At 41.9% G+C, this 19,274-nt stretch overlaps 1 protein-coding gene across 9 annotated transcripts in view; it reads right to left on the reverse strand.

The window, feature by feature from the left end:
• Positions 1-19,274, reverse strand: part of mcf2l2 (MCF.2 cell line derived transforming sequence-like 2) — a 423,828-nt gene that overhangs the window by 191,355 nt on the left and 213,199 nt on the right. For all 9 annotated transcript variants that reach the window (XR_005634352.1, XM_039759102.1, XM_039759079.1 and 6 more), the window contains exons 14-15: positions 18,564-18,667; positions 497-585 (exon numbers count right to left, since the gene is read on the reverse strand). Coding sequence is in view for 8 of the 9 variants with exons in the window: in XM_039759102.1 (XP_039615036.1) it covers positions 497-585; positions 18,564-18,667 (193 nt within the window). In the remaining variant the exon portion in view is untranslated. The remainder of the gene's footprint in view (positions 1-496; positions 586-18,563; positions 18,668-19,274) is intronic.

Here is a 19,274-nt window from a genome sequence, read left to right on the forward strand (position 1 = left end):
GTAGTTATACCCTCCCAAAAAGAGAATGTTGGCACAATTGCAATATAAAGCAAGTGTCTTTGTATAATTCAGCTCCTTTTTGCTTTATGAAGGAGCCAACCTAAGAAGTGATGTGGCAAGGTGCCATCAGGCACCCCCACAACCAAATCCACTCATACCTGAACTAATTAAGATCTGTTAAGTAGCCAAATGCCATTGGCTTTGATAGTATGAGGAAACAGGAGCAGAACACTCACAGGCCAGTGGTCTAAGCACTGTGAAGCAACATCACTATCTATGTGTGCAAAAATATAAATAATCAAAAACAAATAACAGATCATTTCAGTAACTGGCAAATTATCATTTTTTTTTATCTGCATTGGATTTGTGTGACATTTGATATCAGCCTTTGTTACTGTTGAATTTTACTTTTCTTTAATGTCCTTACCTTTTCAAGACAAGCATGCATAATTGGTATTTATACCTGCAAAAATACTCTCAGAACTTGGATGCTTACCTGCGTCTTCCTGACAGGTTTTCTTCTGTTTCCTGCATCCCCAAGATGCGGCTGGAACCCCCTTGACTGGCTTCGTGCATAACTTCAATCTGTATGTATGAAGTAAATGGATTGGTTGCTACTTTTATTTTGCTAGAAAGATTTAGAACAAATAAAAATACAAAAGTGCCTATGCTAGTGATGAAGATGTGGGTACTCCAATGTAACTTAAACTATACATACTTCCTTGAAAACACCAACTCAAGATGAACACTGCCAGGGTAATTCTGAAGTAAACTAAATTACATGGGAAGCTCGGTGGAGGAAAGAGATCACTTTGATTAACAGGAGAGCCGCAAATGAGGCACTCCAAGACCAAGAGAGATCACTTATTGCTGATTCAACACGAACTGGCATTTGCACACGCAGTATGAATGATCTTTAAGTAAACCATACACTTAAATCTCTTGGTTCAAACAGTCTGCCTCCTGTTTATCTAAACAAAACTGTAATAAGGATAGGCAGGCTTTCTTTTTCAATGCAAGTCAATCTGTAGTGCACATCTATGTCAATATTTTAATTTTCAAATCACATTGTGCTTTACGAAACTTTTTTAATCTGTTTTATTATATTCTGTTTATGGCTTTGTATTTTTGAGTGTTCTTTTATGTGCTATTGTGCACCAAGCTTTTTGCTTTTCATATATAAATGTTGCAATACAAGTATTGTTTTTTTTTAATCACAGTCTTACCAAGATCATTTAGAGAAGGAGAGAAACAAGTACTAAACAGCATCTTTGACATTTAAAAAGCTTCAAAAGCCAACTACAGTGGGGCTTGACTTTAAACATCTTAGAGATATAATCAAACTGTAAGGTCGGGGTCAGAGTGAATTCATCACACACCACAGTGAGACACTTGTGATTTAATAGACAGATTTGCTGCTTCTCCGGTATATATCAATGTGTGCAGTATAAGTTCAGAAAGGGTCTACTTTTGTCATTTAATAGAAAACAGTGGGCAGTGATGGTCTGTATACTGAATTAAGGCATAAACACAACAATGCATTTTTTAAATATAAAACTCAAGACATGAGAAAATAGATTTATATTCATCCATTCACTTTCCAGTCTTGCATATCTTGGCCAAGGTGATGGGAAGCGAAAGATTCTTTACATAATCAAATAATTAAATGTACAATTATAAATTGGCAAGTTAGAAATATACATATGTGGTAGCAATGTGATTGACATTAGCGCACTGTGGACCTGCAGCTGTCCATTGTACTGCAAACATTAGCTAAATATTAAGTAGTGAGCGCTTTTTAGACTTAATGGCTGGTCCTTAATAAAAGTTTTTTCCTGGCAACTGGCATTTATCCCACCAATTACAGCTGTTGGTTTTTGTTTTAGGTATTTCCTTAGTTATTATGTACAGTGCCTATAAAAGGTATTCTCCCCCTTAGAAGTTTTCACATTTCATTGTTATATAGCACTGAATAACAGACTATTTAATTTGGCTTTTTTGGCACTCATCAACAGAACAACATTCTTAATGTCAAAGTGAAAGCTGATCTCTGCATATGGTCTAAATTGTTTACAAATATAAAATTCCTTAAGTAATCCCTCCTTTAGTGTAACTTTTTCCCTCTTCTTTGCAAAACTGGTCAGGCTCTGTCAGATTGCAAGGGGATTGTTAGTAAACAATGTTTTTCAAGTCCAGTCACCCATTCTCAATTGAATTAAGGTATAGACTCTTGACAGGTAATAAATATTGTTTTTTAAAAAGATTCCAATGTAGCTTTGGCTTTATGCTTGAGGTTGTTGTGCTGCAGACTGCATTAGGGTTTCATTTTGCTAGATTAATTTCCCCACTACCCTCATAAGCCTTCCAGAGTCTGCTTTAGAAAAGCATCCCCACAGGATGATGTTTCCATTGCCATGCTTTGCAATGGGGATGGTGTGTTTTTGATAGTGCAGCATTTGGCATAAATAAAACATGGTGTTAAGTCTCATCAGTCCATAGAACTTCTTCCTGCTGACTTCAGAGCCTCCCAAGTACCCTCTGGCAAACTGTAGTCAAGATCTCATGAGCATTGTTTTAACTTCTCATAAACTCGTAACTTTCTCACTTTCTCATAAAGCTGTGAAAGGTGATGCACACTGTCAACAGTTGTTGTATGCACAACTTCAGTCTTGGTGTCTGTAACTTGCAATCCCTTCATAGTTATCATTAGTCTCTTGTTGGATTCCCTCACTAGTCTTCTTTTTGCACAATCACTTATTTTTGTAGGCAGCCTGCTATAGGCAGATTTACAGCAGTGCCATACTCTTTCAAATTCTTTATGGTTAATTGAACTGGATTTCAAGGCATATTCAGTGACAGATATTTTCTTGCCTCCATCCCCTGACTTCTGATTTTCAATCACCTTTTCCAAACGAGTGAGTTTGGAGCATTCTTTTGTCACCATTTTATAGGTTAGATGACCATACTGATTCAAGACAAGCTGGACCTTCCAGATCAGGTGCTTTTATATATTACACTCAATTGAAAAACTTTGACTACAGAGAAGTGATCTCCATTGAACTAATTATGTGACATCTAAAATCAATTGGTTCACCAATAATGAATTAGGTGTGTCATATTAAAGGAGGGGTGAATATTTATGGAATCAGCTATTTTGTGTTTTATATTTGTAATAATGTTTGACAACTTTGCAGAGATCTGTTTTTACTTTGACATTAAAGAGTCTTTATCTGTTGATTAGTGTCAAAAACGTCTAATTAAATTGACTGTGATTCCATGTTGCATAACAATAAAATGTGAAAGTATCCAAAGGGCTGAATACTTTCTATAGACATGTAAGCATGTATTTCTTGGTTGTATTGAAACCACCACAATCCTGAACTGGGTTAAGAAGATTTGAAAATAGATAACTAAGTTTATTAAAACTGGATATTTCTTTCCTCCTGTCACTCAACATTTACATTATATACAGTAATGCCTTTTGCAGAGATTGTTTTCTAAAGCAAATGTTACATGTCAAACCAACACAATAAAAAGGTGGAACAAAAAGTAAGCGTTCGTCTAACCTTTTCTGAACCTGCAAATTCAAGTAAAAAACACCACATAAGATCATCTTTTTCCATATCTTCCTGTCATCTGCATCTTGCTCTGTTACACCTACCGCTTGTCCTCTCTCATCACATCCATAAACGTCCTGTTAGGCCATCATTTTACCTGGAAGCTCCATCCTAAACATTCTTCTCCCAATATACCCAGCATCTTTTCTCTGCATATATCCAAACCAGTGCAATCTTGCCTCTCTGACTTTGTCTCCCAACCATCCAACCTGAGCAGACCCTCTAATGTACTCATTTCTCATCCTGTCCATCCTTGTCACATCCAACACAAATGTTAACATCTTTAACTCTGCCACCTCCAGCTCTGTCTCTTGTTTTTTTGTTCAGTGCCACCATCTCCAACCCATATAACATATCTGGTCTCATTCTCTTCTTCATCTCTCTTCCACACTCTCTGTTACTCTGTACTGTTGATCCCAAGTATTTAAACTTCTCCACCCTTGCCAACTCTACTCCCTGTATCTTCACCATTCCTCTGACCTTCCTCTCATTCAATCACATGTTTTCTGTCTTGTTCCTACTGACCTTCATTCCTCTCCTCCCTAGAGCATATCACCACCTCTCCAGGGTCTCCTTGACCCACTCCCTACTCTCACTACAGATCACAATGTCATCCGCAAACATCATAGTCCATGGAGATTCCTGTCAAATCTCGTATGTCAACATAGGTCCATCGCCAGTGCAAATAAGAAAGGGCTCAGAGCTGATCATTCTTACATACTTCTCTGCCACCCCCAACTTCCTCATACAATACCACAGCTCCTCTCTAGGCATTCTGTCCTATGCTTTCTCCAGGTCCACAAAGACACAATGTAACTTCTTCTGTTCTTCTCTATACTTCTTCATCAACACTGTCAGAGCAAACATTGCATCTGTGGTGCTCTTTCTTGGCATGAAACCATACTGCTGCTCACTAATAATTACCTTCCTTCTTAACCTAGTTTCCACTAGTCCTTCCCATAACTTCATGCTGTGGCTTGTCAGTTTTATCCCTCTGTAGTTACTACAGCTCTGCACATCCCCCTTATTCTTAAAAGTCGATACTAGTACTCTTCTTCTCCACTCCTCAGGCATCCTTTCACTTTCCAAAATTACATTAAACAATCTGGTTAAAATCTCCACTGCCATCTCTCCTTAACACCTCCATGCTTCCACACGTACGTAATCTGGACCAATAGTCTTCCCATTCTTCATCCACTTCATACTCCTAGCTGTCCTTACTTACTCATTGCTAATCTATTGCACTTCTTGATTCACTATCTTCATATCACCCAAACTTCTCTCTCACTTATTCTCTTCATTCATCAGCTTCTCAAAGTACTTTTTCCATCTGCTCAACACACTCTCCTCACTTGTACATTTCCATCTTTACCCCTTATCATGCTAACCTGCTGCACATCTTTCCGAGCATGGTTCCTCTGTCTAGCCAATCGGTACAGGTCCTTTTCTTCCTCCTTAGTTTCCAGTCTCTCATACAACTCATCATATGCCTTTTCTTTAGCCTTCGATACCTCTTTATTCACCTTACCCCTTATCTCCTTGTACTCCTGTCTACTTTATGCATCTGCCTGACTACCCCACTTCTTCTTCACCAAACTCTTTCTCTGTATACTCTCCTGTACTTCCCCATTCCACATCCAGGTTTCCTTTTCCACCTTCCTCTGTCCAGATGTCACACCAAGCACCCTTCTAGCTGTCTCCCTTATCACTTCTACTGTAGTTGTCCAGCTATCCGGTAACTATTCACTGCCACCCAGTGCCTTTCTTATCGCCTCCCTGAACTCAACCTTGCAGTCTTCCTTTTTCAACTTCCAACATTTGATCATTGGCTCTGCCCTCACTCTCCTCCTCTTCTTGAAATCCAACGTCATCCTACAGACCACCATCCTATGCTGCCTAACAACACTTTCTCCTGCCGCCACTTTGCAGTCTTAAGTCTCCTTTAGACTGACCTGCCCACATGGGATATAATCTACCTGTGTGCATCTTCATCCACTTTTGTGTGTCACCCTGTGTTCCTCCCTCTTCTTAAAATATGCATTCACCAAAGCCATGTCCGTCCTTTTCACAAAATCCACTATCATCTGACATTCTTCATTCCTTCCATACCTACCCATCACCTTCTCATCCCCTCTGTTCCTTTAGCCAACGTGTCCATTGAAATCCGCTCCAATCACCTCTCTGTCTCCCTTGGGTAAACTCTCTATCACCTCATCCAATTCATTCCAGAAATCTTCTTTCTCATCCATCACATACCCAACTTGCAGGGTGTATGCCCTAAAAACATTCATCATTACACCTTCAATTTCCAGATTCATAATCATCACTCTGTCCGACACTCTTTTCACCTCCGAAACACTTTTGACATACTGTTCCTTCACAATAACCCCTATCCCATTTCTCTTCCCATGTGCACTATGGTAGAGCAAAAATGTAGGTAATGAACAAGTAATTTTCCCTTATTCTCATCATCAAATTACATTTTATAATATTGTGCTATCTACAAAATATTAGATTTCACATGATGAAAGAAATATTAGTGTCCATTATGTTGTATAGCAGATTTCATAGTTCTAATGATCACAAAGTACTGTACTGAGAAAAGAAAGAAAAATCCAAAAAAGAAAATCCGAGTATATCTCTCCAGTACTGATGTCACTACATTGGTTACCTGTGTCATTTAGAATTGACTTTAAAATACTACTTATGGTTTACAAAGCCTTAATTAATCTTGCTTCATCCTATATTTCAGAACGTCTTTCACCTTATACTCCAAATCGTAACCTTAGATCTTCAAATGAGTGTCTGCTTATAATTCCAAGAGCTAAACTTAAAAGAAGTGGTCAGGCAGCCTTCTGCTGTTATGCACCTAAAATCTGGAATAACTTACCAATATGAATTTGCCAGGCTAATACAGTGGAGCATTATCATTATCATTCATGGTGGCTCCGAAATCCGTACTAACCCATACTTTCTTTGCTGTTCTTTTTCCAGTTTTCTGTAGTGGTGATCTGCGCCACTACCACCCAATCAAAGCACTGTGCTGTCCCTGTATTGATACAGTAGATTAAAGGCCAGAAGTCCACATGATCATCATCATCATCAAGTTCTTCCACGTGAAGCCTGAAACCCATGAGGACTGATTGAGATCATTTATATCAGGTGGAATGCCTAGTGGGGGCTGGGAGGTCTTGTGGCCTAGAACCCCTGCAGATTTTTTTTTTTTTTTTTTCCTGTCCTCCTTGGCCATCGGACCTTACTTTTATCCTATGTTATTTAGTATTGCCTGATTTTATTTATTGTATTTTGTCTTTTTTCTCTTTCTTCATCTTGTAAAGCACTTTAAGCTACATCATTTGTATGAAAATGTGCTATATAAATAAATATTGTTGTTGTTGTTCTTAATCCAGGTCAGCTCTGGATGTTTTTAGCCAGGTGCAAAGCAATCACAACTCCTGCTTTGCCTTGCATTGACACACGCACTGTCGCTCAAACTTCTAAGAGACCAATTAGGCATACATTTTACTTTGTTACCATACTGTATGTCAGAAAGGCAATGGAATAATTTTTCCTGCTTCCCTTTAGTAAAGCAAGCTAACATATAAAACCCTCCAGAAAACATACATTTCATATAAGTCACCAATTAACCTAACACACGTCTTTGGGTCAAGGGAGTAAAAAAAATATTTAACAGCCCCCTAAATAAAGTTCAATAAAATAAAGTTAATTTTAAAATATTGGTAAGTTATTAGATTAGTACACAGCTATGTGCTTGTTTTTACCCAAATAGTAGCCTCTGATTCCTTTAAACTTCAATAGATAAGTAGTGTACAGAAGAAAGATTGACAAGTTATTAAACTCTACAAATCCTCTTGAGTCTGTATATTGTCTGCTGCACTTTGGCTTTTGTTATATCTCATTATTTTCTTTCTTTTTGTTTTACACTTGCCAAACTCACATAGTGTTCACTAGACATAAGACAGCTTTCTTGTACCTTGTGGTTATGTGCAAAATCTTGTTTACCTAGGTTCAATATAATGAAAGGTTTAGCACCTATGGTTACCAAAAGGACTGCGTTAGTGTTCTGCTGAGACTCTGCATTTGCCTTTTTTTCCATTCAACTCAGATAAAAAGAGAAAGAAAAAGAGAAAGGACTTGTGTATGGGCAGGGTAGCACTTTTGCTGGAGTTACAGATTATTTTCCTTCATGCTTTCTTGTTACAGTAATGATCTATACTCTTATCATTTCTGGCATCTTTCTGTGTGCAAAAAAAACGATTTATTACTTCCTTCACTTAATCACATTTTATTTTGACAAAAAAATTAAGCATAGCATGTCTGTTAACTTTCTTTAACTATCGCAGTGGTCTGTTATAAATGTAGCTAAATTATCATCTTACAACAAAAAATATTTTTATATAAAAATGGAAAAGTAGTATAGCAGTCTTTCATTATTTCACAGGTTAGTGTGCTAAAGAAACAACCACTAATTCACTTAACAACGACTAGTCACATGCATGACGGGCAGGAGACGAGGCTGCTGCTAGTGCCGCGTACCTTCCGGCGGCAGGTCTGCGAGCTAGCACACGCCCACCTCCTAGGTGGCCACCTGGGCACCGAAAAAACTCTGGAGCGGATCAAGCTCCGTTTCTACTGGCCAGGAATTAATGAGGAGGTTCGTCGCTTTTGCGCTTCCTGCCCGGAGTGTCCACTGCGACAAATTCCTAGGAAGTACCATGCTCCTCTTGTTCCTATTCCACTGATTGACGTTCCCTTCCACAGAATCGGGTCGACCTGGTGGGACCCCTGGAGCCCTCAGCCCGAGGACACAAGTACATTTTAGTCCTCGTGGATTACGCTACACGATACCCCGAAGCTGTTCCGTTGCACTCAGCTACCTCTAAAGCCATCGCACGGGAATTACTAGGGGTATTCGCGCACGTGGGGATCCCCAAAGAAGTCTTGACAGACCAGGGGACCCCCTTCACCTCGGAAACGTTCAAGGAGACTGCCAGATTACTGAAAATAAAGCATTTAAAGACCTCGGTGTATCATCCTCAAACCGACGGATTAGTAGAGAGGTTTAATCAAACTCTCAAGCAAATGCTGCGTAAGGTGGTCAGCGAGGATGGAAGGAACTGGGATCAGCTCCTCCCCCTCGTCCTTTTTGCCTATCGGGAAGTCCCACAAGCCTCCACGGGTTCTCCCCTTTGAACTACTGTATGGGCGACAACCTCGGGGCATATTAGATATTTTGAAAGAAGGCTGGGAAGAAGAGGCTCTTCCCTCCACAAACATACTGGAGTATATCGCGCAGTTCTGCGATAGATTTGGAAAGATTCGCCTGTCCTTAAAAGTCACATGGAGGAGGCTCAAGCAGCACAGGCCGGTACTACAACGCGCACGTCTCTTGGGAGTTCCGCCCGGAGATCGGGTCATGGTCCTAGTGCCTACCTCCCACTCTAAATTGCTTGCCCACTGGCAGGGCCCCTCTGAAGTTAAGGAGAGGAAGGGACTGGTCGACTATTTGGTGAGTCAACCCAATCGCCGGCCAAAGGAGCGGGTTTATCATGTGAACCTGCTGAAACCGTGGAAGGACAGGGACCCCGATCCCTCCTCCGCCAGCCCGCTCACTCTTCGCTCACACACACGACCTTAACCGGCACGGACTTAAGTCCCAGACAGCGGCAGGAGCTGGAAACAGTTATCCGGACCGTTCGGGAGGTAGTCAGTGAGAACCCCGGAAGGACCTCTCTGATTGAGCACAACATCGTGACAGAGCCCGGGTTGTTGTCCGAGAACGCCGTATCGTCTTCCCGAGGCAAAAAGGCTGAAGTGGAGCTTGAGATCAAGCGCATGCTGGAGCTAGGTGTGATTGAGGAAAGTTATAGTCCCTGGTCCAGCCCCATTGTGCTCGTCGGTAAGCCTGGCGGAAGTTGGAGGTTCTGCAATGACTTCCGTCGGCTTAATCAAGTCTCCCAATTTGATGCTATCCAATGCCACGTGGGCGACCTCCTCGAGAGGCTTGGACAGGCTCAATACCTGACCACACTTGACATGACGAAAGGGTACTGGCAGGTTCCTTTAACGGACTCCGAAGGAAAAACGCGTTTAGTACCCCTAGCGGACACTGGCAGTATCGTGTCCTTCCATTTGGGTTACGGGGCTCCAGCAACCTTTCAGCGTCTGGTGGACAAAGTGCTTCGCCTCATAACTCATACAGTGCTGCCTACCTGGATGGCGTGGTCATCTATTCCAGCACATGGAAGGAACACCTACAGCATGTCCAAGCAGTATTACGGACACTTGGTGAGGCGGGCTCGGATTAATCCCAAGAAATGCTTCTTGGATTAAGCGAGGCCAAATATTTAGGCTACCTGGTGGGTCGGGTACCGTAAGGCCACAGTGCTCCAAAATTGATGCCATTCTGAAATGGCCCGTCCATGAACCAAGCGGCAGGTCCAAGCCTTTCGGGTTAGCGGGTACTACCGCCGGTTTGTACCCGGTTTTCGGAGAGAGCGCGCCTTGACTGATTTAACAAAGAAGAGGGCCCGAACATTGTGGTATGGACTGAAAAACAGCGCTGCATTTGGTGACTTAAAGCAGGCCCTTACGTCCACACCCTTTTGATGGCACCTAACTTTTCTTTGCCTTTCATCCTCCAGGCGGACGCCGGACACAGGCCTGGGCCGTGCTGAGCCAAAGCGTCGATGGTGTGGAGCACCCCATCATGTTCCTGAGCGGAAACTGTTGGACCGGAGACCAGGTATGCTGCGGTGGAGAGGGAGGCTCTGGCGATTAAATGGGCGATTACTCAGCTGAGGTACTACCTGTTGGGCCGGGAATTCACCCTTGTCACGGACCATGCACCTCTACAGTGGATGGCCCTCCACAAGGAGTCGAATCCGCGGGTCACCCGGTGGTTTCTTGACCTGCAGCCATACAAGTTTTCGCTCGTTCATCGTCGGGGCGCTCTCCACGCCAACGCTGATGCTCTTTCTCGGGTTCACGACCTCTCGGTTAGGGTCGCCCGACCCTCCAGGTCTGGGCTAAGGGGGGGGCCTTGTCACACACGTGCGCATGGGAGGCAGCTAAAGGGCTTGAGTGAAGGCAGTTGGAGGCATGCCGGGTGTGGCAGAGTGCACTGACTCTTTTCTCCCTTGCCTGTAGACCATCCCCGGGGGATTTCACCTGGATCTCCTGACATCACTTCCGGGACTGAGCCAATGGAAGTCGGCCAAACCAGCTCCAGTCCCTCTGATGTCACCTCCGCTCTGAGCCAATGGTGGAAGACCACGTGCCAGATCCATACGACCTCACTTCCTGTCTCCCCCTTTAAAACCTGCCCCTTTTCCTTTGTTTCCTCAGTCTTGTTTTGGACTCGGTTGTATGCACTTCAGTGCTCTGTATTTTTGAAAACGACTTTTGCAGCCTGGATACTATATTATACGGGTGGCTGCCCCAACTCTTTATCTGTCCATGTCTCGTTCTTGTGACAACATATACATATACAATTTAACCTGATTTCCTAGTATTGTTAATCTTTAAAAAGTAGATCTTCACGCTGTGCTGCAAAGTTTACACCCTAGACTGTGGCCATACAGACTTCTTTTTGAAGGCAAGTGAACTTAACGGAAAATACAAATCATGCAGTTGAATAATTGCTTTAAGCTGGTTTTTGGTATTTTTTTATTGAAGAGCTGGAAACAAATTCTCAGTATTTTTGGTTTTTAGAACCACAGATGCACACACAAGTGAAACTCTAACAGTATGTAAGGCAGCACAGCCTAAAAGAAAAAAGGCAAAAAACACCACATTTCAGGAATATACTGTATCTCATGAGGTTTGACCTACTTGCGAGACATTTTAGCTAGGCTAACTGACTCTGTGTGTGGAAACTATATAATCTCAAAGCCAAGAAATAACTTTGTTTTAATTCATTCTGTCCTTCACTACATCCACCCAAAGGCTTCATCATTGTTACAGCACATTAAAATGACTGCTTTTGAAAGATCCAAATTACATACACTAATGTCTAACTTTTATGATGCTTCTAAAAATTAGACAGTGCAATGTCAATACTGTACTTTAAAGGAATCACGGTTATATAAAGTAGTGTTTATCTATTACAAATGCAGTATAATGTAGTAGGTAAACTGTACACTATAATAATCCATGTGTGATGTAACTACCAAAATAAACTGGTTTCAAAAAGCCAAGTTACACTACTTACTATACTTTATATTGTATGTGGTTCATTTTGATGATTTTTAACTGTTAACTTGATTTCATTTTACCTGTTTGTAATTGCTATGATATATCTGTCTCCATCTCCCCATGTTCCTCTATAACTACAGTACTTCTATCAAGAGGTTTGCAAATAAAGTTAAGCTTTCCAGTGGATTGGATAAATAAATCAATCGATCAGCTCTCTGGCTTAGCCCATTTCTACATATTTAGATTATTTTTTGTTTTCCCTGATATGCAGTTAGCCTGTCTGTGGGTTTAGCATCTGTGGTTTTTGCATATGCATGCGGAGTGCTGGAACCATATACCCACAGATAATGTGGGTCAGCCTGTTTTCACTCCAGTCCTTTCATACAAAATACTGTGTCCAAATTACATGCATTTGTTGCACAGTGAGGTTATTGGTGCATATCAGTCCCTCAGGATACATATGTGTGCTATTGGTTTTTTTTCTCAGGTTGTCATCCATCCTGTTTTCAAATATATGGTACATTCACAAATACTGATCTAGATTAACTTTTAAAACTGCAGGACAATGGAAAAAAGTGGTGTCCCCAGAAGAAATTTATATGCACACAGGGAAAACATGCATACTCAGCAAGGATGGCAAACCAGCAGATAATTAAACCAAGGTCCAAATGTCTCTTTGCTGTCTGAACACAAACATAACATAATATAACATAAGATAATATAACAGAATGAAAACTTTTCAGATGTAATTCCCGCCTTTACAATATATCTGTTGTTTCTTCAGTATTACGGCACAGTAGAACCAAGACACACAAATGAAAGGTTATGTACTTTTAGTATAAATGCTGCTTCTTTGTCCTGGTGTGTTAAAGGATTCTGCTTTTTCTACTATTTGTATATCTATGTTATGTACATACATACAGATTTACTCTTATCTATTATTTCTGGTATTCATTGCTATCATTATCTAATTTAAATTTTTTTTACTTTATCATTGACATCTTGTAGAGCACTTAAATATGGTATATAAACAAACGTTTTTGTTGATTTTATTGTATTTGAGAGGTTTGTTTGTCACAATATAATAATATTTATAAATTCATTCAATTTGGGAACAAATAAAGTCTATCTATCTATCTATATATTCTAGAAATATTCTTTTTTATGTTGCTTTTTAAATGGTTTTTCTTCTAAGTTGAAAAAGTACATTTTTAAAATATCATAACTTTTTACAGTTGTAATTAATTGAGAAGTCAAGCAAAATGACACCTTTCATTGGTTAACTGAACTGATTACAATATGCAAGGCTTTTGAGGCAACTTTGCCCCTTCTTCAGCCAGGTATCTTCTTCTTCAGAAGGTGCCCCAGTTGCCCCGGCAAAGTGTCATTTTGCATGACTTCTCATTGCATCCATAATGGCTAACATGGTACAACACCCTAATACTGCAGTTATAATTTAAAGATAGCAAGTGAGTGGTACATCAGTCCAAGCAGAAATCCCTTGATAGGCGCTAGTAGTACGACTGCAAATTAACAGTTTTGTGTAGCTAAGGGATACCCTTCTGTTTATGTTACAGTTGTCTACATGTAGTATACAGGGTGCTCTTCCTTCTCCTCTTACACATTCTTTATTAAACGTAAGGACATGACCTCATAATTAATCACTACAGCCCAAATTTGAAAAAGCTGTAACATCTAATCTTCCTCTTCTTTTGTTAAACAAAGCTTCTCTCCATGAGCCTTTGCCCCAGGCATGGTAGAAGTGTGAAAACTGAGAACAACTTACTGAAAAAGAAGTTTTGTATCTTTTATTTTTGCATGTGCTATTTGTGTATTTATATGGTATTATCATTTTGGTTGTATTATTCTTTCCTTTGATAGTGCTGAGCAACATTCTTTTCTTATTTCATTTAGCACTGTTTAAATTTTGGCACAGTGCTTAGCTCTGCTGGCTCACAGCTTCAGGAGAGTTGTGTGCCCAGTCACTGTCAGTGTGGAGTCTGTACTATATGTTCTCCAAATGTGAGCTCTGATTTTTCTCCAGGTACTCAGTTTTCCCACATCCCATGCTCTCTTTTGGACTGGTGCTCCGTCCGTCCAGGGATGCTGCCTGGATATGGCAGTAGTTCTAGTAACTACAATGAGTTGGTTTGAGAATGCTGTGTATTTTCAAAAAAATGTTTCTTTCTTTTTCCTATTATTGTACTCATGAGACTTTCTGTGTTACTACTATACATGATAATCTTATTTGCTCTGTAAAGCACATCGTGATGACAGCTAATGTATTTGTTTATTTCGTTCTGTAACAGTGATCCTACATGAAATCTGCCTCTCAGTATAATGTGTCCCTTATCTAGCATGGTGCTTGAAAAGTAACCTCTCATTTCACAGCACTTTCCTTATGCATCCATTTTCCAGACCCTCTTATTTCATGACAGGGCTGTGGAGTGGCAAAGACTATGCCAGAATTGCTTACAAGGCAGGAAGCAGCCCTGGGTGGGATGCCAATTGAGCACGGTGCATGTTCACATACACATGGACACTTTGCATTACTTATAGTAACGAAGCACACATCATTTTGGGATTTGAAAGGAAACTCAAGTAAGTAACACGACAACTCACAGGGCAGACTTCACACTGACTCTAACCATTGCACCACCCTGCTACCCTTGTATATGGAAATTATGTACGTTATTCCATTATAATATAAGGTACGTCAGATGGCCATCTGCTTTTTCTCATTCTTTATTCACATGTGATTTTTGAATGCTGGTGTACGCCTCACAATAATCTGCAATATGTCATCATTCTTAGGCTTCCCAAAGTGGTCTTCTTTCTAATAATTTAAAACTTTCAGTAGCACATTGATTTATGCTTGCTGGACTTGTCAACTGGAGTTCAAAAATGCATTTTTATCAAGGAATTGTGGGATTGCAATGGAGACCTGTACAGTATGTTATAACAAATGGTAACAAATAAAGTGGGATATCCACATATTTATTTTGATACATTTCCTACAGCATAGTGGTAGTGGTTAATGATGGATGTCTTTTTTCACATTTTAGAATTGTCTTCTTAGATGACCACATATCTTTGAACTATAGAAGGAAACTACTATATCCTGAGGGAATTCACATGAACTGGATTGTCACAGATCTCATCAGCTTGTTTTGTTGAAGTATTTGGTGAACAGGCTAAAAATGGGACTGGGACTCCACACTGCACAAAATCAATTCATTGACTCTTTCTTTCTTTCTTTCTTTCTTTCTTTCTTTCTTTCTTTCGGGATAGGCCAGAATTATGTCACTTAGAACTTCATTTCAAAATCCACCAGAAGTAATTTAATGATAACTATAACAAAACATGGAATGAAAGGTGAAGGGGAACAATTGGTTATAGTTATACTCTACAAAGAAGCACATATTATGAGAAACTACCAGGACATATTCCCTGCACAGCGAGATACATTGTGTATGACTTCTACTTGAGAGATCACATACAGTAGGTACTGATCTAAGCCTAAAACACAAAGTCTGTGAATATTGTAACCTTTGCCAGCAAAAATTAAAATGATAGATAGATAGATAGATAGATAGATAGATAGATAGATAGATAGATAGATAGATAGATAGATAGAATGGCCTGGCCTGTAAAGGTTATCTCAGACCCCAAACAACAGACACATTCATTAGGCACACACCTTTTCTTCAAAGTAATAACAAGTACAATATTCTCTTTTTAGTCTTTCTTTCCTTCCAAGTCAAGTTGGGGAGCATGCACTGGTACAGTGCTTTGCCGCACCCACTACACATTGAAACAGCTCGGGATCCCAGTTGGCAATTCCCCAGGCAGACACACGGTCCAGTCCTACCCTCCAGAAATAATCCTCTATCTGCTGCAGCCAGGTGTTACGTGGGCTATGAGGATCTTATGAGCTGGATCAGACTCGGGGACACGCATCACATGGCCGTAGTGCCGTAACTGATGCTCCCTCACAATGCAGGTAATGTGCCTCATTTGGGACTCCATGAGCAACCGCTCATTCGACACAAAGTCAAACCAACGGTACCCAAGGATTTTCCGCAGAGACACAGTACCAAAGGAGTCCAGTCTTCATCTCGGGTCACTGGATAGTGACCATGTCTCACAACCATATAGTAAGACAGGAAGCACCAGGACTCTAAAGACTTGGACCTTCGTGCTTTTGCATAGATATCGGGAGCGCCACACACCCCTTTCCTCATGACCCCCAATGCTTTCCCAGTCCATCTACTGACTTCACAGGAAGAGTCACCAGAGACATGAATGTCACTACCAAGGTAAATACACCTCTCAACAGACACACTGCTGACGGCTGTGCCCAAGAGGTCATTAAAGGCCTGGATCTTGGTTTTTATTCACTCAGTTTCTGCAGCGCCCCAATCAGAGCCTTCATTGACTCTGCAAAGACCACATCATCGTCAGCAAATTCAAGATCCATGAATCTTCCTTCACCAACAGATGTCATACAGCCGCTGGACCCCATGACCTTGCCCAACACCCAGTCCATACAAGCATTGAACAGAGTAGGAGCAAGAACACACCCCTGACGAACCCCAGAATCAACTGGGAAAAACACGGAGGTCCTGCCTCCACTCTGCACAGCACTCACAGTACCAGTGTACAGGCCAGCCATGATATCCAGCAACCTCGAGGGGATCCCGCAAACCCTCAGGATGTTCCACAGGGCAGCTCGATCAACTGAGTTGAACGCTTTGTGAAAATCGACAAAGGCTACAAAGAAACTCTGTCGATATTTGCGTTTGTGCTCCATGAGAACCCTCTGTGCCAGGATGCAGTCGATGGTAGACTTATTGGGCATAAAACCTGACTGTTCTGGTCGCTGGCAGGTGAGCAAGTGATCACGGATCCTATTGAGGACGACCCTAGCAAGGACCTTACTCGGCACCGGGAACAGTGTTATCCTCCTGTAGTTGCTGCAATCCAGACGATCACCATTCCCTTTCCAGACAGGGACGACAAGTCCCGTTTTCCAGTCAGTTGGAATGATGCCAGTCTCCCAAATGGAAGCAAAGATTGCTTGCAATGCCAGGAGGACAGCCTTACCACCAGCCTGGAAAAGTTCACCCTGGATACCAAAGATCCCTGCAGCCCTTCCCCACCTCAGCTGGTTCACCACCTGTGCAATCTCAGTGAGATTGGGTGGTTCACAGCTAATTGGAGGATCAGCCTCAAGAACCGTGGACCCAGAGATATCCAACATCCTAGCCGGAGGATCAGCTTTGAACAACTGCTCAAAGTAGCCAGCCCAGTGGGTCACAACTGCAGTGTCATTCATAAGGACCGTTCCATCAGCTGCCCCGACTGCGACTCTCCGAGGAACAGATTCAGATGTGCGTAATGCTTTGATTCCTTTGTAAGCAGGAAGTGGGCCGCTAGACCACAGATGGTGTGTCACTTGCTCACGGATTCCGTTAACAAAGGCCTCTTTATCTGCCCTCAGAGCCCTCACAGCCATCCTTCTCAGTTCCCGGTACAGACTAGAGTTGCCACTGAGCCGTGCGCTGCATCTCCTCTCAATGATATCTGTGAGATGAAACACCTCCTTCTGGGAACATCGGTAACTGGTAACACCAACACAACCCTCAGCAACCTTCAGGGTCTTGTCACGGAAGGTCTCCCACATCACAGTTCCTCACACAAACTACAGGCAAACTTATTAGAAACAGCCTGGTCTTGGAGTCTGGCCAAGTCCAGGCTTATTTTCCAAGTAGGTGGTAACCTACTGGACCTAAGCTGAATCCTAAGAGTAGCAACAATAAGTCTATAATATAATAAGTCAATAATATCACAAACTGGGCACTTCTGTAGACCCTGCAGTTTTGCAAGAGCCTCCAGCGTCTGCCCACGAGGATTTTATCAATCTCCTTCACCGCACCACCAGTATTGGAGTACCAAGTCCAACGATGCAGTTCAGGGCACTGGAACCAAGATTCAGTGATTCGCAGCCTCTGACCTTTTGCAAAGTCAAGGAACATGGAGACACTTTCACCACGGTCACCAGACCCATGGGGACCAAGACAATCCTCATAGCCAGTCCTGTTAATGCCAGTGGTTGCACTGAAGTCACCCATGACCAGAGGAGTGTCACCTTGCGGGCACCCATCAACCACCAAGCGAAGCTGCGAATAAAATGTCTCCCTCACCGAGACATCACTCACTTTTACATTCTTTGCTTCTTCCTGTCCGTTAATCTTTTCTTCCATGACCTCCAAACCAGATGAACTTCATCCTTCTCCACTTCTGACTTTCACTCTCCTTGGTAAGGCAGAGGACCCCCCTTTTAAGCTGGACCTGGGAGTAGTTCCCGCACATCAGTACCATACCCAGGAAATACTGCCCAGGCAGATGGAACATTAAGCTGACAGGGGAGCCTCCTGCCTGCAGCACCACTTAGTGCGCCACTCAGACCCCAATGAGGTTGTCCTACAATACTACAGTTCCTAGAAGGAGTAATCCTGTCCATCCATCATTAGGACCTCCTGGCCATGTCATAAATATTTCTATGTTTTAGAAAGTTCCACCTGGGAGAACGTGCAAACTCCGCATGAGAAATGAGCCAAGGTCCCAGAGATATTAGGCAACATCTCTATGCTATGTCATCCACAATGAAGGAAATGATTTCTAATTAAAGACAAAATGATTAAACCACTAAATGTTTTCTCTTACCTTAATTCTTCCTTTAGCCTTCCTTGCATTTTTCTTTTTAGCCAATTCAGTATCATTCAAGGGTTTAGGGGTGCTGGCAGTCTCAGGTGTCCTTTGGTTTGACACTAAAATAGAAGAAACATTGCGTTCATTTCTAAACTAGTGTACAAAAGCCCTAGCCTTTGTATCTTGTACACATATTCAGCAAAAATGTAGCCCCCCAGTACTGTGGTTTACTCCTTCAGTGTGCTAAAAAGAAGCATTGTTTCACTATTTTTAAGTAGTACTCTACAATGGCGGTGTAGATGCTGATGTGTCCTCTGCATAAGGAGTTTAAATACATCATGTATGTAAGTCTCTGGTCTTTGTGAAATGTCTGCTTTGTCAGAATTATCCAGTGCGATGAACAACACGAATGTTCAGGCATCGTGGCCAGGCTGGGTTTCGATCCCTTACCTGGCTGGGAGACCAGTAGGATGGATGGATGGGGGAGACAACATGGCAAGGCTACAGGCTCCCCCTACATGATAGATGGCAGCCTCCATGGGCAATGTAACCAGTGTGGACACCGGCAAGGAACACTGGGAACTGCAGTCCAATGCAGCAGTCTTGGGTACCTCCAGGGGGTGCTGCAGGAATATGTGATCCCTATTCTCTAGTACTTCCAATTGATCTCAAAGTGCTTCCATCGGGCAATGCCCTGGCACCGGAAGTACTCCCAGGTCAAAGATA

This window comes from Polypterus senegalus, chromosome 1 (assembly GCF_016835505.1).
Source record: "Polypterus senegalus isolate Bchr_013 chromosome 1, ASM1683550v1, whole genome shotgun sequence".
Classification (NCBI taxonomy): Eukaryota; Metazoa; Chordata; class Cladistia; order Polypteriformes; family Polypteridae; genus Polypterus; species Polypterus senegalus.